Source organism: Phoca vitulina, unplaced genomic scaffold (assembly GCF_004348235.1).
Source record: "Phoca vitulina isolate PV1807 unplaced genomic scaffold, GSC_HSeal_1.0 scaffold7, whole genome shotgun sequence".
NCBI lineage: Eukaryota > Metazoa > Chordata > Mammalia > Carnivora > Phocidae > Phoca > Phoca vitulina.
Genome location: NW_022589710.1, coordinates 11,300,091 through 11,325,494, shown reverse-complemented (window position 1 = coordinate 11,325,494; position 25,404 = coordinate 11,300,091). Strand labels below are relative to the sequence as shown.

The following is a 25,404-nucleotide window of genomic DNA, read 5'->3' as shown; positions in this document are numbered from 1 at the left end:
TCAGAACCCGGGGACGGGGCAGGAATCCTCCGGTGCCTGATATATTCCAATCTGTGAACCTGAGGAAAAAGCACAAGGAGGTCCGTCCAGTTTGATTCGCGTGGATCACAACAGCCCTTGAAAAAGAGTTAGGATCCCATGGGAGCCTTGCTGAAGGAGGGACGCAAAGTCGAAAACGGCTACCAGGTGTCCCCAAACCCAGACCTAGGAGCAGCATGGACAACGACGAAAGCCAAAATCTAGCGACCCTGGGCCGGCATAACAATCCTCCCAGGCCGCCAAACGCGTCAGGTGATGATATGAGGGCGGGGGAGGTGGGGAGAGAGCCGAACTGACAATTCAGGTAAGGAAGGAAGGTCCACGAAGGGCAGTGCTGGCCGTGTACCGACCCATCATAAACGAAGTTCACTCGATTCAACTCACCTCAGCACTCACGCTTAAGGCAACCATAAGCACGGCCGAACTACCGCGCCCACAATGCACCGCGAGGGCCCCGGCGCCGGGGCGTGGCTGAACCTCACGGAGGCGTTCCGCCAGGCCTGACAACGATAAAAAGACAATTTTGAAGATGTTAGTGGCAAAAGGGGCTGTTGAAAACGTCTGCTATGTTCAGGGAAACTTTAGGGCCTTTAGATATCCGCAGTGAGCAATGAAAAGAAATTGTGAAGCAAAAAAAGCTCTTCCTCGGGCCGGAAACGCCATAGGACTCCTGAATCACGTGGTACTCACGCGCCAAAGTCCCAAGTTAAAGAAATAAAAACGGGGGCTTCCTTATCCTGCACCTTTAAAATTGGACTTGGTGAAGTTGGGCGCTGCCTTACAGAGGATCATTCTTCCATCTGTTTCATGTCGGCTTTCCTCGCTGTTAACACGATCGCTCTATTCGCCGCAGTAGCTGTAATGGGTTTTTGCCTGGTTTGCCGACTTCCGCCCAAGTCCAAGATGGCGGTTGAGCGTTCCTGACCTTTACGGGGTTGGGCGGTGATTGCAGTCTGAGCTAGTAGGGGGTGGAGCGGTTAGTAAACAGCAAATGCAGAAGCTGTTGCGCGGGAGTCAGCCATGGACTGGAAAGAAATTCTTCGCCGGCGGTTAGCGACGCCCAACACAGGTACCAACAGTGAGTTTGGGAGGGACTGCTCGCGGAGATAGGTCGGCCCTAAACTCTGGAGGTAGGGGGAGATCGGGGACGAGCAGCTACTGGGAGCCGCACTTTCCGCTTCTATAAAAGCTCTCTTGACAAAGGCAGAGGGGACGTGATTTAGGGATACTGAGAGGTTTGACCCACACTTCCCGGGAAAAGGATTGCGGGAATGAAGAGCTTATTTTAGCACTCACTTACGTGGCCTTGACCAAGGCTTTTGAGGGATAATTGAGAACCCCGGTTCCAACAACTCTTCGATCCTACTACAACCTTCGATCCTACTACAACGACTTTTTACTAACACACTTTTGACTTCCCTCCTTATCCATTTTAGATTTAATCATCTATTTTCCCTTATTCTTTTCCTCCTCCTTCACACTTGCTTGTTAACCAGCCTGGTTAAAACTCTTTCTTATTCCACACGTGCCCTCAGGGCAGCCAAAAGTGGCTGGAGAACAACGGAATCGTGGTAAATGGTGTCACTTTGAATTCATGTCCACTAACCTAAAGTGTTTCAGTTTTTCATTTACACATATTCCGCGTTTCCCTAGATATTCATTCTCCTACACTCTAAGGCAGTTCTCATCTTCCAGACCTCCAGTTCTCCAGTATGTGCTATCTATTCCTTATGTTCAGTTGATAAACTTATGTATATATTTGAGAAAGTCGAAGCAAAGAAAAACCTCACCTGTTCCCGCTTACCATTTCTATCAGCCCTTTCACCACCATAGATGCCCATAAACTCTGCCTTTACTGTTCAAAATGAACTGTCCATGCTCCTATTTGAGACAGTTTTTCCAGTCCAACAGCAGATCCCGTTCCCTTTTATTCACTGATTTCACTCTGTTCTTATCTTCTGTCTCATATATCATCAAATTTTCCTTCTCTACAGGATCATTTCCATCAGCTCTGACAAACATGCTGTAATATACTCCACGTAAGAAAAATCATATGAATTCATCTCACATCTCCTTCCAGCTTTTGCTGCATTTTTCTGCACTTCGTGTAGGAAAACTTATCAAAAAAGTCACCTGTATTTGTACTTTCTCCTCTTCTTCACTCTTTTTTTTTTTTGTCGTCAAAAAAAGTATTTCTATTGAAGTATATTTGCTTTATTTTTTTAAACATTTTTATTTAAATTCACTTAATTAAGATGTATTATTGGTTTCAGAGGTGCAGATATGTGATTCATCGGTCTTATATAATACCCCGTGCTCATTACATCACATGCCCTTCTTCTTTTTTTTTTTTTAAAGATTTTTATTTATTTATTTGACAGAGAGAGACACAGCAAGAGAGGGAACACAAGCAGAGGGAGTGGGAGAGGGAGAAGCAGGCTCCCCGCCGAGCAGGGAGCCTGATGCAGGGATCCATCCCAGGACCCCCGGATCATGACCTGAGCCGAAGGCAGACGCTTAACGACTGAGCCACCCAGGTGCCCCATCACATGCCCGTCTTAATGTCCATCACCCAGTTACCCCATCCCTCAATCTCCCTCCCCTCAAGCAACCCTCAGTTTGTTTCCTATGATTAAGAGTCTCTTATGGTTTGTCTCCCTCTCTGGTTTCATCTTGTTTTATTTTTCCTCTCTTCCCCTATGATCTCCTGTTTTGTTTCTTAAATTCTGCATATGAGTGAGATATAATTGTCTTTCTCTGATTGACTTATTTCACTTAGCATAATGCCCTCTAGTTCCATCCACGTCATTGCAAATGGCAAGATTTCATTTTTTGATGGCTGTGTAATATTCCATTGTGTATATATACCATATCTTCTTTATCCATTCATCTTCATCTGTCAGTGGACATCTGGGCTCTTTCCATAGTTTGGCTATTGTGGACATTGCTGCTATAAACACTGGGGTGCAGGTGCCCCTTCAGATCACTACATTTGTATCTTTGGGGTAAATACCCACTCCATTGCATGCCTGTTATGTGTCAAGCACTGTTCTAGGCTATAGCAGTAAACAAAACAGACAAAAGTCTTTGTCCTTGTGGAACTTAAGCTTCAGTGTTGGGAGAGATGATTAATAAGTAAATCGTTTTGGTTGTACAACTTGTATTTAAGGCTGTTTTCTTCATTGGTGTGCTAGATCCCATGTTTGCTACTCAAAGATGTATTCCTGCAGTTGTCCCCCTCTGTCCTGCATCAGTTTTTCTTTCTCAGTCATCCCTATCAGTGTATGAACATGGTGGTATTTCTCTCACCCTAGAGAAACTTTGTCTTAACTTCTACCTCTAGCTAAGCCTCATTGCTCCCCTTACAGCAATGCTTGTTAAAAGAATTGTTGATTAAATCTGTGCTGTAATTACTGCTTGTCAAGATCATCAGTGATCTCCATTGTTGTTCCAGTGGTCAGTTTTTAGTCCTCACTTTCCTTGACCTGCTGCCAGTCCCTGCCAGGGATATGATAGTTCACTCTCCCCCTAAACATACTTTCCTCTCTTGGTTTCTGGGAGTCATACTCCCTTAGTTTTCTTCCCACCCCACCAGTCCTCCGTTCTCAGTGTTCGTTTTCTTCTCTCCAACAACTTAGCATTGGAGGGCCCAAAGCTAAGTAAGTCCTTGGTCAGCTTCTGTTCTCTATCTACACTCCCCTTCATGGTGAAATTAGCCATTCTTATGGCTTTAAATACTGTGTATTTCCTTCTGTCTCCTAAATCCAAATGCCAGATTCATATGTCTAATTGCCTACTTGACATGGCCACTTGGTTCTAATAGGTATTTTAATCTTAACTTGTCCAAAACTGAACTCCTGGTATCCTTTCTAACTTGCTCACTTGTAACTTTCCCCATCTGCTCAGGTCAAAACCTTTGGAGATATCTTCAACTGCTCTTTGTCTCTGATACCCACATGCAGTGTGTCTGCAGATCCTGAGACTAAGAAAATATATCCAGAATATTTACTCCTAACCACCTCCGTTGCAGCCACCATGATCCAGGCCATCACCATCTGTCACCTGGATGACTGCATTAGCCTCCTACTTACTGCTGGTGGCTCTCTCCCTCACCAGAGTAAAAGCCAGGGTCTTTCTAATGACCTAGTGGCCTTGACTCCCATGATCTGCCTTCCCTCATCTACTCTTTCCTCTGGCTCACTCCGCTGCAGGCGCACTGGCTGCCTCCCTCTTCCCGGATACACCCGGCACGCTCCTGTCTTCAGGCCTTGGTGCTGGCTGTGTCCTCGCCTGGTATGCGCTTCCCCGTTTATCTGCATAACCTGCTTCCTTGCCTTCTTCAGTTTTTTTGCTCAGTTTCATCAGTGAGGCTTTCCCTGACACTCTGTTGAAAGTCGTATGTAGGTATGGACACATGTGCACACATCCACCCATACAGATAATTGTGTGTCCCTAGAATAGTTGAATGAAAAAGAATGAGTGAAATCATGAAAATGACTCCTGGGATTTGGGCTTGGGTGACTGGATGAATACCATTAATTGGGAGAGAAATATGGAATTAGAAGAATAGTAAGGTGAGGGATGGGAAGATTATTTTAGATACGTTGGGTGAGGATGAAAATATTTTGTTTTGAATGTGTGAGTTTAGAGTTCAAAAGCACTGTCTGGGTTAGTGACATATGGGACTCAGAAGTCAAACTACAAAAATTGAAATGAGGAAGAAAGATTAACAAAAAAGAAATGGCCAGAAAATAAGAGAATCAACAGTGTGGCCTAAGGTTAAAAATTAACATGGCACATGTGGCAGAAATGCAGGCATAAGAGAGGTTTAGGGGAACAGCTATAGGCACGTTGGAAGGAAGTGAGACCAGGAAGAGGAAAATAAACTATCGAGAAAATAAGTCACAGATTTGAAGATTTCAGTGAGGGCTGAAGTGTAGGTATTATGGCAGGTTTTGAATAACCAGAAGGAGAAAAATTATCTGAGAGTATAGTTAAGTTTAGTATATTTAGGAGCAGATAAGATCTGTGATCTTGCCATGGAACCGAGTGACAGAGGTGACCCCTCTTCAGAGATGAGGGATCACAGTTACTCATAAACGTTTATCCTTCCTTGACAATTGGAGGACCTTGAGCTGAAGAACACTGTGCGACAGTTGCTGTGGTCAATAAACAGTGTGACTGAATGAGACAGCTGTAGGCCAGCAGTAGGCGGGCTGGAGGGTAAAAGCAGCCTGAGAGGGAAGGGGTTTGTTTCCATTAGGTAGAGGAACAGGGATTGCAAAGCCGAAACTTCATGAGGTCAAGGGCTGCGTCTGTTTTCTCACCACAGTAGCCCCAGAGTCTAGCAGTGTTCTATACATAGTAGGTGCTCAGTAAGTACTTTTGATGGAATGAATCAGGAGCATGCCAGAAGTCCGTAAGAGAGACAGTGACTTGAGGAAGAGACAAGTATAGTGATAAAAAGAAGTAGAGGGAGCAACTAAGATGTGGTTGAAGATGCAGGGGAGGCTCTTTCGATTCTTGGTGTTTCAAGAAAATTAATATAGATGTTCAGTGTATAAGCACAATTTTGAATGTCTTTTTTGCACTGTAAATACCCTATAGTAAAAAATACTGATTTTAAGGGGTGCCTGAGTGGCTCAGTCAGTTTGAGCGTCCAACTCCTGATTTTGGTTCAGGTCATGATCTCAGGGTCGTGAGATTGAGCCCCATGTTGGGTTCCGCACTGGGTGTGGAGCCTGCTTAAGATTCTCTCTCTCTCTCTCTCTCCCCCCTTCCCCCTCTTCTCTCTCACTAAAAAAACAAGTAAGTAAAAATATTGATTTTGAAAGTGCTTTTCCCCTTTTAATCTATTTTGTTACCAGAAAAAAAAAGTGAACAAGAATTAAAAGATGAAGAAATGGATTTGTTTACCAAATACTACTCAGAATGGAAAGGGGATAGAAAAAACACAAATGAATTCTATAAGACCATACCCCGGTTTTATTACAGGGTAAGTGGTATCTAAGCATATGTCTCAGGGAGTTTATAAATGAAATGTTAACTTTTAAAATGGGATCAGACTCTTTTATATAAATGAATAGAGGTTGTATTTTAAATTTTATATATTCTTTCATTGTAGTTGATCTTATTGTTTTGGAATTGATAAAATCTCAAGTTTTGATATAAATTGGTATAAGAACACAAAGTTGTTACTTGGCCCCCTTTGAGTTATAGGCTTTTCCTTCCTATTTTTTCTTATGGATATTAGTAGTGGTTATTCTGTTGGATCATGTATCAGGCTTTTTATAAAACTTAGGTTTACTTGGCTGATCACCATTTTTAACTTTGTCTTTTATCCATGTTCTAAGGTGTAATACATTTTGCTCAAGGTTAAACTGAAAAATAGATTAAAATGGAAAACTTGAAGAGTTATACTTATTTTTCCTTGTGCTGAAACCATAAAGAAGTCTTTGAAAGAGATTATAGAAGACAGGAAGACCTTAAGAAAGCTACTTACAGCTGAAATTGAAGGCTAACTGAAAAGAATAAGACCTATTTAGTATTATGTAAAATGTGACCACTATAGAAAAGTTAACTGAAATTTTAGCTGAATGTCTCTTAAACTTGCTACCTTCTAAACTCAATTATAACATTATTTACAAAGAAAGTAAACATTGTTTTACTTCCATTTAGGAGCAATGTATTAATATAAGTGAATTATCTAGATAGTTGTAACATTTCTTCAAGTACAAACCTTTTCCAAGTGAACCATTTTTATTGGAAACCTTTCTGTAATACTGTTTCCCAGTCTTTTGAGAATTATATGACTAGGGCCGCCTAGCTGCCCCAGGGTCATTAGAGCATGTGACTCTTAATCTTGGGGTTGTGAGTTCAAGCCCCATGTTGGGTGTAGAGGTACTTTAAAATAAAATCTTTAAAAAAAAAAAAAAAGAATTCTATGACTAATCCATGTTTGTCATGGAAAAGAGAAAAAACAGCTGATATTTTCCCATAACATTGCACAGAGATGTAAATAAATATTTCTACATGAATGCTTCTCCATACTTTTGTGTACACGTGTGTTTAATAACAATGGGATCATTTCATACGGACTTCTCCTGCTTTATGCGTTTCACACTTTCTTAAACAGAGTCCACTACACAACTGAAAATTTTTGATAGTCTGGGGGAGCAGGAAGGGAATTGATGTTTATTGAGTGCTGATGTACTTCAGAGCACTTTATATTCATGATCTCATTTAATCAGGATTATGAAATAGTATCTTATCCAGAAACAGCCCTTAGATGTTGACATGACCCCATTTCTGAACCAAGGACTCAACTTTCCTGTACTTCCAGTACCAACCTTTTGCTCTCCCCTGTGGTTCCTGAGGGAATTCCCTTTTCCCCACTTCTGTCTCTTCCTTCTCTCTGTGACCTCTTCTAGATCCCACATGGTTTCCTGTCTGCAGATGTGGATTTGTGGGATGTTCTCTCTATTTCTTCTCTCTCTGTCTTCCCACTGCTTTGGAGAAACCACCTACCATCTTTGGTTACCACTTCTCTCCTTGGCTGATTAGCTTGTTGACTAGCCACTGGAGCAGGATCACAGTCTCAGCCCCAGCCTTACCTCCTATGCTTCCTCCTTTTCCATTCCTTTTGATGGGAGGGATGGCATCTTAGTTCTTGGAAATGAAAGAACTGATTTGGACTGTGGTTACTTAGCTACATTTAATGGGGAGAGATATAGACGACCAAGAAGAAATCCTCGAAGCAAATTGTTTGAGGTTGAACTGGAATGAGTCATTTTAAAGCCCTGTTTATGGAAATCACCCCAGCGGGCAGACCCTCTGCCTAGGAGGTGAACATAGTAGACCTTGGCTTGACCATCTCCAAGAAGTAACGTCATTCAAGCTCAAAAGGCATACTTTGCTAAGACCATGTATCTTCACTTAGTCTTATTTAATTCTATGTCAGTCTAAGGTTATAGTGGAAAGAGTACTCTAAGAATATAAAATGAAACTTGGGCTAGACCATTAGTTCTTTCTAGGCAGGGATCTGGCCTTGCTGAACGTTGAATTCTCTGTGGATCTCTTTTTGTTAAATGAACTTTTTAAATGAATGATAACTTGAAGTTAAGCAAAACTGAGATACAAAAAGTAATTTGAGGCAATGCAATAATGTAGAAATTTTATGAGGCCAAATATATTTTACATAATCCAAGAATAGTCTAGAATTTAAGTGTAGAAATTAACTCTAGTGTATTTTTAGCTGCCAGCTGAAGATGAAGTCTTACTACAAAAATTAAGAGAGGAATCCAGAGCTGTCTTTCTCCAGAGGAAAAGCAGAGAACTGTTAGATAATGAAGAATTACAGGTAAGAATAGGATTAAAGGTTGCTTTGGATGTTAGCCATTTCTTTATTTGTACTAAAGTCCTACAGGATCTCAGGGTGTCTTAATGGAGCCACTGCTGCAGAGTGGGTGAATGCACAGGCCCTGGAGCAATGATTCCTGCCAAAATCAGCTGCAGAGCTTGCCTGGGCACCGTCTCCCCAAGATCTGGGTGTTTTTTTTGTTATGTTTCTAAGTCCCTAGGTGATTCTAATGTGAGGCCAAAGTTGAGAACTACTACTATAGGGTCAAACTTTGGGGGTTCACATCCTAGCCATGCTCTGTGACCTTGGGCAATGGACTTAACATTTCTGTGCTTCAATTCTCATCTGTTATGTAGGGATAACAGTATCTATCTGCATCACATAGTTATATGAATTAAAGAGGTACCATGGGGAGAGGGTATTAACCGGCTGATGGGTATTAAGGAGGACACGTGATAAGCACTGGGTGTTATATGCAACTAATGAATCGTTGAACACTACATCAGAAACTAATGATGTGTACTATGTGTTCACTAATTGTACGCAATAATAAAAAAAAAAACCTTAAAAAATAAAGAGGTACCATATATGAAAACTTTAAACTTGGGCACTCAATAAACACCAGCTCTTTGTATTATGTTATTAGTAATCAAAAGGATAATAGGGAATGAGATTCATCTTAATATTAAATCTCTGCTATCAGACTATCATTTTAATAGAAATAACACATTTAGCTGATGTTAAATTTTGTTTTGTTAACTGTAACATCTTCATTTCTGAACTTCTCCTAAGAACTTATGGTTTTTGCTGGATAAGCACCAGACACCACCTATGATTGGAGAGGAAGCAATGATTAATTATGAAAATTTTTTGAAGGTTGGTGAAAAAGCTGGACCAAAGTGCAAGTAAGTTTAATTAAGTATAATTAACAAAGGAGTATGTTATGTTAAGCATTTTAAATGCCTGAAATAAATGTCAATGAAAATATAAATCAGTCGTGTGACAGTTTGAGTCCATTTCAGTTATTAATGAAATTTTAAAATTATTTAGTCAAGAAAATTGGTATGAAGTTATTAAAAGAAATAATAGAAGAAATAATAGTTTATAATAGCATATTTATATACTATACAACTATATATAGAGTACATTTATATATAACAGTATAGGCTTTCATTCTCTTTTTTTTTTTTTAAGATTTTATTTATTTGACAGAGCAAGCGAGAGCAGGAACACAAGCAGGGGGAATGGGAGAGAGAGAAGCAGGCTTCCCGCTGAGCAGGGAGCCCAGTGTGGGGCTCGATCCCATGACCCTGGGATCACGACCTGAGCTGAAGGCAGATGCTTAAGGACTGAGCCACCCAGGCACCCCTAGGCTTTCATTCTTTTTGGGGTTTTTTAGCCTCTCATTCTTAAGGCAATAAAATTCAAAGATGTATGACTTAATATTTTAAGTTTTAAACTGTGGTTCTCACTTTGATTTTTTTCATTTTGATTTTTAATTGTTTGAATTCATGCTGTTTGCTAATTCAGTATGTTTGCTATATTGGCAGATGATTTTAATCTTTATTTCCTTTCCTTAGGCAGTTTTTCACAGCAAAAGTCTTTGCTAAACTCCTTCATACAGACTCTTATGGAAGAATTTCTATCATGCAGTTCTTCAATTATGTCATGAGAAAAGGTGATTCCATTTTCATTGTGTTTAAACTCCTCTATCGCATCGAGCCCTGCATCGGGCTCCCTGCTCAGCGGGGAGTCTGCTTCTGCCTCTGACCCTCCTCCCTCTCATGCTCTCTGTCTCTCATTCTCTCTCTCTCAGATAAATAAAATCTTAAAAAAATTAAAAAAAAAAAAAATTCTTAAAACTCCTCTATCTGGGAATCAAGGAGGTTTTGGTACATGGTTTTACAATATTCCTTCTATGTGAAACAACTCTCTTAGTAAGTTTGAATAAATAGCAGCATTTCTTTCTTTTCTTTTCTTTTTTTTTTTTGGTAAAAGGGAGAGCATGCATGAGTCAGGCTTGGGGGGTGGGGGTTGGGACAAAGGGAGAGGGAGAAACCCAAGCAGGCTCCATGCCCAGCAGGGAGCCCAACACACAGCTGGATATCAGGACCCTGAGATCATGACCTGAGCCAGAATCAAGAGTCGGATGCTTAACTGACTGAGCCACCCAGGCACCCCTGAATAGCAGAATTTCTTACTTTTTGACCCAGATTTATTTTTTATTATTCTAGTTCTTTCCTTGAGGAACTTACTAGAGCTGAGATTTTCTACCATACATATGGGTTCATTATTATAAACAAAACAAAACAAAAACATGTATCCTAAAGATACTAGCTAAGAGCTATATATCAAAAGCTGAACCAAGAGTTTTAATGTATAGTGATTTAAATTATTTTAATTCACTGGTAATTCTATTTTACCAATATACAGTTGACCCTTGAAGAACACGGGGGTTGGGGAACTAACCTCCCATGCAGTCAAAAATCTGAGTATAAGTTTTGACTCCCCAAAAACTGAACTGTTAAGAGCCCGTTGTTGGCTGGAAGACTTACCAATAACATAAACAGTTGATTAACACATGTTTTATATGTTAAATGTATTATATACTGTATTCTTACAATAAAGTAAGCTAGAGAAAAGAATGTTATTAAAATCATGGGATGCCTGGTGGCTCAGTTGGTTAAGCGTCTGCCTTCAGCTCAGGTCGTGATCCCGGGGTCCTGGGATCGAGCCCCACGTTGGGCTCCTTGCTCAGCCGGGAGCCTGCTTCTCCCTCTCCCACTGCTGCTCCCCCTGCTTGTACTCTCTCTCTCTGGCTGGCTCAATCAGTGGAGCAGGCAACTCTTGATCTTGGGGCTGTGAGTTTGAGCCCTACGTAGTGTAGAAATTAACTTTAAAAAAAAAAAACTCATAAGGAAGAGAAGGTACATTTACAGTGCCATACTATATTGGGGGAAAAAACCATGTATAAGTGGACCCACACAGTTCAAACCCATGTTGTTCAAAGGCAGCTTATTACAGGTTGAGTTGCCTGAGAGGATAGTTCCAAACTCAGCATTGTAGCATCAGATTCAAGTATTTATTAAACAACCTCGAGTTGTTATGATTCCTGTAAGTTCCATAATGATCTCTGAAGTCCTATGTGTACCATCTTTAATATTTAGTCACAGTAATTAACCTCAGTAGAATAAGAATAAATGCACCTTCACTGAAGGGATAACATTACACCCACTGTCCCTTTTTGGTGGAACACTAAGTTTAGTGGGTGAAGAATATTTTCAAGAGCATCAACTTTATTGTTGCTTTAGGCAGGGTAGAATTGTTGATACCTGCCATTAGTGCTATGGTATATTTTGATACAAACAATTTTGGGGTTACTGAATAAGTAATATATGTGTGTGAAGAAGTATGTTTGTAGAGTTATTAGTTTGTCCTTCTAATCTAGCTGTTTATCTCCTTTTATCCATATATATGCTAAAGGACAGATCTTAAAATTACATTTCATCTTCTTATTTATTGTCAGTTTGGCTTCATCAGACAAGAATAGGACTCAGTTTATATGATGTTGCTGGACAAGGGTACCTTCGGGAATCTGTAAGTATTAACCCACCTCAATAACACTATAGACACCAAAATGTTAGTAGTTATCACTGCGTGTTGGGATTACAGGTGATTATTTTGTTTTTGTTTCTCCGCTTTTGTTCGTTTTTACAAATAATGTGTTACTAAAAGTCTTTTAAAATGTATATTGATCACAAAAAAATGTATATTGGCCACAAAAATTCCTTTTTTGATTCTTTTTTTCCAGCTTTTAAAAATAGCTTTCCAAAGGAGAAAATAAAAATGTAGTGCTTTAACAGGATTAAAAATCACTGAAGAAAGAGGAAAACTTCTGGTTATTCATGAGTGTTATAAATGTTAGGGCCAGAAATTTTTCAGGCTGACAAAGATCATTAAGTTGGATAATTTTTTTAATAAGGGAATATAAAATAGGTCATGATTTCCCAAACTCTCAATTCACAGTGCCCTTAGTATCTCAGTAATTTTTGCATAGTGCCTCTAAGTCAAAAGAAATACCTACCAGTTCCATTTATTAGTTAGTTCTAAACAACTTATGAAAGTATTCACTAAGATTATTATTATATTAGCCATTTGAAAAAAATACATATAAGTTGAAAGTAAGTAATATTTTTGCTTCATTCTTAAATTACAAATACTAATGGAATCTGTGCCCATGGGGCACACTGTATGGCCAGTCAAAACTGGCAGTTAGATTGGACAGTCATCCTCACTTCCTGTTCCACACTAACTTTCGTGTGGTACTTGCTTCATCACAGCAACCATCAAGAACCTAGCTTTGCAAAGATTGATGTCATCAAAAAGCATGTATCTCCGTCAGTGTTGAAAATGTGAACTACCTTGAGCTCATAGCTCTAGCTCATAGCCACATCTATTGTGTACTCTCTGGCAGATGTCACTGTCTCCCTGAAATTTTTTTAATATCCTGCTGCACCCCTGTGAGTTTACTGAAGCATTCCGGGGGCACAATTTGGGAGCTGTTGGTTTAGCCTTCACATTGCTGGTGGGAGTATAAAATGGAGGCGGGTAGGTGGGAAGTTTTCTCCTCCCCACTTGTGCTCTTTCTTGCTATCTCTGTCTCTCTCAAATAAATAAAATCTTTAAAAAAATTAAAAAATAAAAAGATTTTATTTATTTGAGAGAGAGCGTGAGCATGAGGGAGCACAAGCAGGGGGAGGGGCAGAGGGAGAAGCAGGCTCCTCGCTGAGCAGGGAGCCCAACACGAGGCTCGATCCCAGGACCCTGAGATCACCACCTGAGTCACCCAGGCACCCCCTTTTTGGTTCCTTTTGAATTTGGAATTATGTAGAATATATTGCTTATTCACAAATGTTAAAATTGAAATAAAAAGCGAAACAATGTAAGTTTTACCACTAACATAGTTATGATTTTATTTTATCATTAATATACTATTAATGCTGAATAATTTTTAGGACTGAAATTCAACATTCCAGTATCTAACAAAGAAACAAGATCAAGACAGTTAACACTTTAATGTTTTGATTTGTTTTGTTCTTTCAGGATTTAGAAAACTACATATTGGAACTTATCCCTACTTTGCCACAATTAGATGGGCTGGAAAAGTCTTTTTACTCCTTCTATGTTTGTACAGCAGTTAGGAAGTTCTTCTTCTTTTTAGACCCTCTAAGAACAGGTAAAAGAAAATCTTAGATATTATAAGGATATAATTCTAAATCTCAATAACTAAAGTCTTGAAAATGTCATTTTTCTACTATGCCATTGCCTTTAATATATAAAGATCTCTTATGATTTATTCGTACCAACTAGAACCAGCTGTGTGACAGTGGACATGTCACCTAACCTCTTAGTTTCTTCATCTCTAAAGTGGTGTCTGAGCTGGATAACCAGTGGCTCCTTCTGGTCCTAAGAAGCCAGTTATTCTGATATGATTTGCTATCCCTGATATGGAATATACTGGGGAGTTGTTCTTGATGAAAGATATGAAGCTTTAAAATACCAATTGTGTGATTACTCTTCTAAAATAATATCTTTATGAAATTGAGTTCCTCTTTTCTTAAAAATGAAATTGTGTTTGTTCTTTAAAGGGAAGATTAAAATTCAAGATATTTTAGCATGCAGCTTCCTAGATGATTTATTGGAGGTAAATAAGTTTTTTAAATACTTAATTATGTCACTTGACAGTTACTGTCTTCTAATTATATCTCTGTGTTTATTTAGTTAAGGGATGAGGAACTGTCCAAGGAGAGTCAAGAAACTAACTGGTTTTCTGCACCTTCTGCCCTAAGGGTATATGGTATGGTTCCTGTCATAATGCTAAAATTTGAATGATCCATTCCTCAGTTAATTAACGTTCAAAGGACAGTTTTATACATAGGCTAATTTACCTTAGGATGAAAGTATTTTAATTACCTTAAGAGCTAGTATTCTAGATTACTAAAATTTACTTGTCATTTTCTTACTCTTTAATAGAACATACAGAATGTAATTTGATCCTTTCTTGTTGACTCAGGAGCATCATTATGGACATCAATTATTATCTTGCATGGTGATAAAATGCCACTGCTATCAGCATCCACAGTGGCAAGTGTTCTAGGGACTGTTTGCTTTTTCCTTTAATTTCATTAGTCTGCTTCATTATTCTCTTGGGTGGTCTTCTGACTCATTTTGGCATCCTTGTTCTCTGCTTTTCAAGAGCCAGCATTTCAGTGCTTTTTATTGACTCCATCTCTAATTTTAAAACCTAGGAAAGTTCTAAAAGGTTGCAAACTGAAAACAAATAATGATGGAAATAGCCCAAACACCATGGCTTTATGCAAAGCTTAAGGGCTGTTGTGATAGAGAGTACAGGGATAGCTGATCTTAGGGCACTACCCTAATATAGTTAGTAAATCAAAGTATTAACCAATAAAAAGAACTTTTTGTGTTTATTCTTTTGTCCTCTAATTAGAATTTTATTTTGGTCATAAATGTCTTTTTATCATTTTTCTTCCCAAGGCCAGTATTTGAATCTTGATAAGGATCACAATGGTATGCTCAGTAAAGAAGAACTGTCCCGCTATGGAACAGCAACCATGACCAATGTCTTCTTAGATCGCGTTTTCCAGGAGTGTCTCACTTATGATGGAGAAATGGTAGTAGTTTAAATTTCTGATAAGTTTTAAAAATTTAGGCTCCAGGGCGCCTGGATGGCTCAGTCGTTGGGCGTCTGCCTTCGGCTCGGGTCGTGATCCCAGGATTCTGGGATCGAGTCCCACATCGGGCTCCCTGCTCAGCAGGAGGCCTGCTTCTCCCTCTCCCACTCCCCCTGCTTGTGTTCCCTCTCTCGCTGTGTCTCTCTCTGTCAAATAAATAAATAAAATCTTTAAAAAATAAAAATAAAAATTTAGGCTCCCACAGTTTCCACAAACCCTTTTCTTGATGTGATACAGCATTATTTTTACATCAGTATCGTTAAAAGCCTGAACTAATCAAATTGTGAATTTTGGGGGCTTTAATCTTAAGGTAAATTTGCTTAAAAATATTATGGACTGGGGGCGCTTGGGTGGCTCAGTCGTTAAGCGTCTGCCTTCGGCTCAGGTCATGATCCCAGGGTCCTGGGATTGAGCCCCTGCTCGGCGGGGAGCCTGCTTCTCCCTCTCCCACTCCCCCTGCTTGTGTTCCCTCTCTCGTTGTGTCTGTCTCTGTCAAATAAATAAATAAATAAATCTTTAAAAAAAAAAATAGGCGCACCTGGATGGCTCAGTCCTTAAGCGTCTACCTTCAGCTCAGGTCGTGATCCCAGGGCACTGGGATCGAGCCCCGCATCGGGCTCCCTGCTCCGCGGGAAGCCTGCTTCTCCCTCCCCCCACTCCCCCTACTTGTGTTCCCTCTCTCGCTCTCTCTGTCAAAAAATAAATTTAAAAAATCTTAAAATAAAATAAAAAATCTATTAAAAAAATATTATGGACTCCGGACAAATACAAAATTTTAATATTTTGTTCATTTTATTATCAGTGTATCTTTTTTTAATGTTTCAAGTTCTATTTAAATTCCAGTTAGTTAACACTAAGAATTTAGTGATTCATCACTTTCTACAGTACCCGGTGCTCATCTCAACAAGTGCCCTCCTTAATACCCATCACCCATTTAGCCCATCTCCCCTAAGGAGTATGGATTAGTGGGGGGGGGGAAAATCCTGAAAAATTGGCAAATCCTATTGACTGTTTCCATATAGATGGTTCATTCATTAAATTTCCAGATCAGATAGTGTACCACAAATGCCGTGATTTAAATCTAAGAATCAGGTTTTATTACTTTCTGTAAGTGGCTATATTAGTAGCTAATGATTAACATGCACCTGTCCTTTTATCACAACAATGCAAAATACTTAAGGAAATTCTGTCTAGCATTTTAAAAATCACTATCCTTGCTATTAAAAATATGTGTTAAGGATGTGATAAATTACCAAACCAATGACGCTTAAGAAATGGTCATATTGTCACAAGAGAATTGGGGTTTTAGGTTTTATCACTTAGCTTGAATAGCAGTTTTCTAAATAACACCATTTTTAGCCAGCAGTATAGGAAAGGGGGGAAAAGGTGGAGAAACTGTGCTTTGTGACTTCTACAGCTGTCTGCAGTCGACAGTGAGGAGCTTGTAGTATACTAATGACTTCTAGAGAAAACAGGCTACAGCTATGGATGGAGTTAGACCATGACGAGGCTGCATCTCTTTAGCTCTTTATACTGCAATTTATACAAAAAAGAATTCTTAGGGGCGCCTGGGTGGCTCAGTCATTAAGCGTCTGCCTTCGGCTCAGGTCACGATCCCAGGATCCTGGGATCGAGCCCCGCATCGGGCTCCCTGCTCGGTGGGGAGCCTGCTTCTCCCTCTCCCACTCCCCCTGCTTGTGTTCCCTCTCTCGCTGTGTCTTTCTCTGTCAAATAAGTAAATAAAATCTTTAAAAAAAAAGAATTCTTAATCTTAGCCTAAAGCAGCTTTCCAAGAATATAAAATTTTTTCTAAGTGGAATCTCCAACGTGTTTTTACCATGCAAAAAAAGTAATGAGTATCCCTTTTTTGTAGAGAAAGCTTTGTTTTCTTCATGTCTTTCTAGCTTTTATTTGTGCTTTTTTGCCTTTTTTTTTGGATGAGAACAGTTTCAGTTCACTATATAATATCGGGTGTTCTTAAGATGGCTTCTTATTGGAAATCATCTGATTTTAAAATGTTTAAATATTTCAAAGTAACTATTTAAATATACTATTCAAATATACTAATCTATTCATTCCAGATAAACCTTTTTTTTTTCCAAACCGACCACACTGAAATGAAGATACTAATTTAGCAGCATTGTACAATATCTTAGTCACTGTCCTGTCCACTTCAGAGGCATAATAAAAGAAGATTACTCCTTAAGACAGCAACTCTCTCATAAGAAAATGATCTATGTCCCCAAAACTGTCCTGTACAGATTAACTGCTATGTAGAATTTCTAGAAACCAATATTAAGTATACAAATGGATATCTTATTTCATATTAAAAAATTGCCATTTTTATGAGAGACTCTTGACTCTGGGAAACAAACGGAGAGTTGCGGAAGGGGAGGTGGGTGGGGGGATTGGGTAACTGGGTGATGGGCATTAAGGAGGGCATGTGATGTGATGGGCACTGGGTGTTATATGCAACTGATGAATCATTGAACACTACATCTGAAACTAATGATGTGTACTATATGTTGGCTAATTGAGGGGCACCTGGGTGGCTTAGTTGGTTAAGCATCTGCCTTCAGTTTGGGTCGTGATCCCAGAGTCCTGGGATCGAGACCCGCATTGGGTTCCCTGCTCAGCGGGGAGCCTGCTTCTTCCTCTGTCCCTCCCCCTGCTCATGATCTCTCTCTCTCTGTCACTCTGTCTCTCAAATAAATAAAATCTTAAAAAAATATATGTTGGCTAATTGAATTTAAATTAAAAAAATTGCCATCTTTGATTGTAAAATAGCTTCAAATCATTAGATATTCACTTGAAAAGTTAATTCCAAACAAGGCTTCTAATGAATGTCATTTTCTTCTCTATAGGACTATAAGACCTACCTGGACTTTGTTCTTGCGTTAGAAAATCGAAAAGAACCTGCAGCTCTGCAGTATATTTTCAAATTACTTGATATTGAGAACAAAGGATATCTGAATGTCTTTTCACTTAATTACTTCTTTAGGGTAAGTCTCATTTGTGTAAATGAGTCATTGTTCCTTAAGATACACTATTTGATTTAAATTACCTACTTGGTAACAATTTTATCTAATTTGTGATGTTTAAATATAACAAAAAGGTTTACTAACAGATTTTATTATTAATATTTTTTTAAGTAGCTCCATGCTTAACATGGAGCCCAACATGGGGCTTGAACTCACAACCTGAGATTGAAACCTGAGCTGAAATCAAGAGTCGGACATTTAATTAACCGACTGAGCCACCCAGACACCCCAATTTACTAACAGATTTTAGAAGAAATCAAGTCTCCTTTTAGTTTTGTTTTTTTCTATTTTTAAAAAATATAAATAGACTAAATCAAAGCTGATTTGATTAGCTGTAGGACATCAAAGTGTATAAATGTGTGTCAGGGGCTATACTGGCCATTGGAGATACAGACATACATGAGAAATTCTGTGCTTTGGTGATCATAAACTAGTGTGTAAAATCCTTCAGAAGCTTCAGTTAAACAGTTCAGAAAAGGTAGAAGTTTTGCAGACTTTGGTAGTAGTAGATTCTTTTAAATGCTGTGCTGTAAAAAATAAAAATTATTTTAATAATTTTAAAATTATTGTATGCTGCATTTCAGCATGAAAACAGATTTGCTGAAATGCTTATTTTGTGCCATTTAGTGGTCTCAGAGAGTAACATGATGAGTTCTGAGAAGGGAAATTTGATTGTACCTTATCTGATAAGCATTCAGATGCACAAGGTGTAAAAATAGGAATGTCTGCCCTTTTTAAGGCAAATCATTCCTAAATTTGAATGGTGACTTTTCTATCTGGTGGAATAGTTCTGTACAGTGGTACTTCTGTTACTTTATTTCTATAGCTAGTTTTTAGAAGACTGTGTGATTTTTATATGGTTAAGACAACAGTAAGAAGAAATGGCTTTTTATAAACAATAAAAATGAAATTTTCACATCTTTGTCATAAAACATTTTTCTCCAGAGGCTTTTCCTTTTCCATTTAAAATTCTGTGATACTTCAAAAATAACTATTTGGTTTCTGAGTTTCATAGTATGTAAAATTCATAGTTTCGGTGTTAAATTCCCTAAAACTTCCATAATGATTTCCTAGGTAGTAATGACTACAAATATTAGGATAAATTACAATCGCAGTATTAGGATACATTTTTTAAAAATTGAATCCGTGGCTAATCTGAGAATATCATACCAACCCATCACAGGGATGCCCCACTTTAGGGCAGACCTATTAAATGAAAATTAAGTTTTAGGAAAACAAACTAAATATTTTTGGAAATTAAACACACAACCCTTTTTCTTAAAGACTTCTTTAGAGTACCTTCTCTTAGAATATTAAATTTTGTTTTTAAAATATTTTATACATGCATTTTATCAAAGTATTTAGGCTTGGTTGTATGGGTTAAGGTAAATACTTACTGGCGCGGAGTCCTGCAATCCTAAGCTGTTCGTAGAGTCTGTGTACATCAGCATCCCAGTGATCAAGGTCGGCCTAGATGGTGCACTCTAGATTGTATCTCCAGGTCGACTAGTCTAGTGGCTGTGCGTGTACTCCGGTTCTCACCTACTTCAAAGAGATGACCTGTGCGCACACGGACATCAGTGGCAGCACATACACAGTAGGCACCTGCAGCATACCTATTTGACTATTTACCAAGAAGTTTAAGCTTCACATTCTCTAGTGAATGACTCTCGCCTACAATACTTATTAGTCCAACTGGATCACAGTAGTTTCTTCCGTTAGTGTTTTTTTTTGTTTTATTTTTTTGTTAAAGGTTATAAAAGAGAATTTGAGGGAGGCTTACCTCCATTTTTTTTTTTTTCTGTCAAGTACAAGGCAAAGTATGGGGGGAGGCAGAGGCGGCAGATTGGGTGTCTTAAAGAATGGTGAAGGTATGAACAGCATTCCTGGAAAATGCAAGGATCAGGCATAACAGAATAATTGCCAGGTCATGTAAAGGCCCATCTGAGGTTGGAGACCATTCCTGTATAGTAGCAATAATGTGTGGCCTTGTATACTTTTTTCTGGAATTCTCAATAGCAAGATATACATCTAGAAAGGTTGATGGTTACACCGATCATTAAGTTTTGCTGACTGGATGTGAAGCAAGGTCAAGGAAGTTGAGAATATTGGCAAGAGTGGTTGAAATGATAAAGCTTGTGGTCTGATAGGAAAGACCATGGGACTAGAAAGGGGCCATGGGACAGGAAGGGGGGCTGTGGTATGTTTTTTATTTACAGACTTATTCCTACCCCTACAGGCCATACAGGAACTAATGAAAATCCATGGACAAGATCCTGTTTCATTTCAAGATGTCAAGGTTACCTTTTCTTTTCTTTCCTTTAAGTAAGCTCTGTGCCCAATGTGGGGCTTTTGAACTCTTGTGACCCTGAGATCAGGAGCCACATGCTCTACCAGCTCAGCCAGCCAGGCACCCCTTACCTTTTCTTTTAATATACATGATACCAGTTGGGACGCCTGGGTGGCTCAGTTGGTTAAGAGTCTGACTCTTGGTTTTGGCTCAGGTCATGATCTCAGGGTCCTGCGATCGAGCCCACGTCGGGCTCTGTGCGGAGTCAGCTTCCCCTCCCTCCCTCCCTCTGCCCCTTCCCCTGCTCATGCACACACACTCTTAAGATAAATCTTTAAAAAAATAATATACATAATACCAGATAATCATCTGTATTAAGTGAAATTTTGTATGAAAGAAACATGACTATGAAGTACTGAACCGAATCAAGTATTTGCTATTATTTATTCTGAACCAATTGAGACCACACTTGGACTAATAATTTGTATAGTTTATGATTTTAGCATTGTCAGATTGTATTTTCATTGGAAGCATTCATTCATTTTGATTGAAAATGAAAAGAATCAGTATAGCCTGCAATCCTTTGGCAGCCATTCCAGTGTAAAATGAATTTTTAATCTTGGTAACTACAGTTGACCCTTGAACAACACAGGAGTTAGGGGCAATGCCCCTCCCCCATGCAATTGAAAATCCATGTAGAACTTTTGACTCCCCCAAAAACTTAACTACTCATAGCCTACTGTTGAGTGGAAGCCTCACATAAACAGTAACATAGCTAACACATATTTTGTATATGTTTTACATACTATATTCTTAAAAATGGAGCTAGAGAAAAAATGTGACTGAGAAAGTCATCAGAAAAGGAAATGCATTTACAGTATACTGTATTTATCAAAAATATCCATGTCTAAGTGGACTCATGCATTTCAGACCTGTGTTCAAGGGTCAACTATATTTAGGTTTGGGCACTTTTTAAATCTACTCCTTCAAAGGTCTTACTTGCTTTTGTATTATTAAGGAGCCATCAGTCCTACAATATGAAAACTACCACTATCTGAAACACATGCTAATGCTTCATTTTTGCAGTCACCAGCTGTGAAAAACCTATAGTACCTAGTACAGATTCAGGTTCAGGTTAAGTAACATAATGAAAGAACCCATCCAATTTTAATTAAGTGTAAGATAAAGGCCAATTTCGTTTAATATAAATGAGACAAATCTGAAACTATTCAACAGGCAACCTAAGTAAACTAGTAATTTTAAGTTGCCACTAACCTAGAAAAGGAAGTTTCATAAACATACAAGATTAAAAGCTCGTACATTTCATTTACCTGAATTGTTTTAATCTTTTTTTTAAAGATTTCATTTATTATTTGAGAGAGAGAGATTGAGAGAACGAGTGAGAGGAGGGGCAGAGGGAAAAGCAGACTCCCTGTGGAGCAGGGAGCCCGACACAGGACTCGATCCCAGGACCCAGGGATCATGACCTGAGCTGAAGGCAGACGCTTAACCAACTGAGCCACCCAGGCACCCTTAAAGATTTTATTTATTTATGGAGAGAGAGAGAGCATGCGTACACAAGCAGGGGGAGGGAGAGGGACAAGCAGACTGCACCAAGCACGGAGCTCGAGCTCACAACCCTGAGATCATGACCTGAGCTGAAATCAAGTCGGATGCCCAACCAATTGAGCCACTCAGGCACCCTGAATTGTTCTAATCTTTTTAAGATGTAATTTGCCTCCTTAAATGCCACTGGATCCTCTGAGTAATTTTACTACAAAAAGATTAGAAAACATGTATCTAATTCCTTGTAAATACTCATACAGTATACCTCATAATATAGAAGTATTTCCATCTATTCTAGTAAATTTTAGCACAATTTCATTGTCATTCTGGATGACTAATTCTTTAAAACTGAACCTCCCCCACCCACCACCCATCTTAGATCCAGAGTATAAAAGGTTGACATCTATATTGGAAATGAAGCTTTGTCATTATCTTGGCTTTGGAAGCACTTATGTTTTTAGTTGGAGCTGAGTTTGCACTTAAAGCAAGACCTTACATTACCACCAATTAGAAGACAATAGAAAAGTTTAAGATACTTAACACGTATTCAAAGAATACTGCATTAGTTTTGCCACTAATCAGCTATGTAGTTTGGATTAGGTTAAACTCTGAGCCTGTTTCTTTCTCTTTTAAGATGAGGGAGAGTGGGGCGCCTGGGTGGCTCAATCACTTAGGCATCTGCCTTCGGCTCAGGTCACACGATCCCAGGATCCTAGGATCAGGTTCCGAGTCAGGCTTCCTGCTCCATAGGGAATCTGCTTCTCCCTCTCCCTCTGCCTGCTGCTCCCCCTGCTTGTGCTCTCCCCCCCACCCCTGCTCTGTCAAAATAATAAATAAAATCTTAAAAAAAAAAAAAAAGGATGAGGGATAGCTATCACATACCTAAGGAATCTTCCAGGAAAATTCTATGATTGTACATAGAGAAAAGGAGGTTGCCTGTGTGTGAACTGGAAAAGAAAAAACTAGAACAAAAATTTTACATAAGCTCAAGTGCCAGCCTGGAATTTCACAGCACTTGTATTATAGAAATTTAGTGGATCAGATCCCAGATTTCATTGTGTTTTTCTCTCTCTCACAGGATGAAATCTTTGACATGGTTAAACCAAAGGATCCTTTGAAAATCTCTCTTCAGGATTTAATCAACAGTAATCAAGGAGACACAGTCACCACCATTCTAATCGATCTGAATGGCTTCTGGACTTATGAGAACAGAGAAGCTCTTGTTGCAAATGACAATGAAAACTCTGCAGACCTTGACGATACATGATCTCTCAAAAGACTAGACTGTGTTCATTAAGATAAGCTTGAATGCTGCACGCAAAACCTTTCAAGCACAATCCTTAGAAACAGCCTAAATAAAACACTTTATATGCCTATAGAATACAGCAAATGTTCTGATTATTGGAATCTTGGTTGCAGTAGTTTGGAAGCAGTAGGACCAAATGTTGTTTTAGGAGATATTAAATTCTTGTTCCACTTAGCTCGAATATGGCAAGTGTGATTTGGTAAAGGTAGGAATCCACTTTAAATCTGTATAATCTTTAGAAATAAAGGAAGTTTTCATGGGATATTTCTGACATTAGACATTAAGAATTTAAATATTTGAGGGATAGCTTATATGTGGTCATTTAACCTTGAGTCCTCTAAAGTATTATCTGTATCATAGATTATAAACTTCCCACTCATTAGAATAGAGCCATTTCATTTCTGGGTTAGAAGTGTTTGGAGATGATGCTTCTTTTTATAGGATGTTTCAGTAAAAAGTATTCAAGTTACTATTTCACTTTAATTAAAATCACTGGTATAAAAAAAATCTATCTAGCTTTATTAACTGGTACTAGGGTCACATTTTATAAAATTCAACTCCATTTTGTTAAGGATTTTTGTTAGAGAATTTGTTAATTCAGGTTCTCAATTATACTGTTCTGTTTCGGTTTTTTATGAGAAGAAAAATTAGAAGAGGGTAAAATATCATGAACTATGATCCAGGGGGAATAGTAATTATAAAAAGGGTCAAAAAGGAAGGAAAAGTAAAAGAGGCTTAAAAATAAGACAAAACCATTTAATTCATTTTTGGGAAATTTTATACATAAAGTATAAAGATTTAAGGCACAGTGAATAACTATATAAACATTACAAACTGGCCACTGTTGGACAATTAGAGAAAGTGAAATTTAAGAAACAAAACTTTCATAATCTTCCTTCTACGATCAGAAAAGTTTCTAGGTAAGCTTTCAGATCTAGTGCCTCTAGGGAGAAAAGATTCAGATCATCATTAGATATGCATGCCTTCCCTGGATAACCCAATAAATATCTGAGTTGGAGGTCCTATCTCAAATGAAGTTAAAAACAAATTAGAGGGAAGAGGTCGGGTTAGCATGTTTTAGAGCTACTGGTAAACTATAATTTAGGGTGACATTAATTACATGATCTGAAGATTAATCCTTTAAGTACTAAATTAAAGAGTTTACAACCATGACCAAATATTACCATCACATACCATGCATAACTACCATACCACAAATCCATGTAACTGAAGATTCCAAGTGAAAAATTATCTTTTCCAAATCCTTCAAATTTCATTTGAAGAACTTAGTGGCCAGATGTTCATACTGATAACAGATTTCCATAATAGCTCCGCTGTACCTATGTTATGAGTTTCTTTGAAGCCATATTTCATATAAAAATACTTAAGATTGACAGCTTAATGCTGTTTAGAACAACGATTAATCTGTGAAAGCTCTAAGTCTGTGAATAGGCTTTTAAGAGCAGCATTTCTGAAATACTCCGTACATTCTTCCTTAACCACATTTAGTTTAATCAAAATCATACAGATCTCTCATAAGATTATGAGCGCATATTTATGAATATTTTCAAAATTAGTTTCATATTATACTTGGGTAAATGTTGCCAATAGCACAGTGGGCTCCAGAGAGCTGACCAAACCCGGGTTAAGTAAACTGTCCACTTTACCGTTGTTAACTTCAAAGAAAAGAATGACTGCTGACTTCACTATGCTACCGGGGCACCTTGTACGATATTCAACAGTAAGCCTCTGAAGGCTCGTCTTCATCTGCCCCTCAGCCCACCCTCCTCCCTCCAACTACTTGGCCCACAGCAAACACTCAGGGTCCACTGAGTGACAAAACCAGGATGCCATGTGGATAATCACTAGATGTTACCCCTTGAATACAAATACATTAATAAATACATCCCATAACTAGTGTTTTTAACGTTATGTTCAAAGCTAGTTATTTAATTTGAATAACTGCTGAAAAAGAATATAAGATTAAGTAACCTACATTAAAAAATGGAAACCCATCTTAGAATTGGTGTTGTTATAAACTTAACCAG

General features: G+C 38.5%; 1 protein-coding gene across 3 annotated transcripts; it reads left to right on the top strand.

Moving 5' to 3' along the window:
* The first annotated feature begins 470 nt into the window (after positions 1-470).
* PPP2R3C (protein phosphatase 2 regulatory subunit B''gamma) lies at positions 471-25,378 on the top strand. 3 transcript variants are annotated; one of them, XM_032404942.1, is made up of 13 exons: positions 527-1,108; positions 5,907-6,034; positions 8,294-8,398; positions 9,191-9,303; positions 9,979-10,076; positions 11,925-11,995; positions 13,502-13,634; positions 14,047-14,102; positions 14,180-14,255; positions 14,957-15,093; positions 18,018-18,155; positions 20,434-20,493; positions 23,129-25,378. In XM_032404942.1, exons 1-13 carry the CDS (start codon positions 1,060-1,062, stop codon positions 23,315-23,317), a joined length of 1,353 nt encoding a protein of 450 aa, XP_032260833.1. In that variant the 5' UTR covers positions 527-1,059; the 3' UTR covers positions 23,318-25,378. The 3 variants fall into 3 exon arrangements, with proteins under 3 accessions (XP_032260834.1, XP_032260833.1, XP_032260836.1); XM_032404943.1 differs by lacking the exon at positions 20,434-20,493 and having other exon boundaries at positions 471-1,108; XM_032404945.1 differs by lacking the exon at positions 5,907-6,034 and having other exon boundaries at positions 1,026-1,108; positions 23,129-23,782.
* The last annotated feature ends 26 nt before the right edge of the window (positions 25,379-25,404 follow it).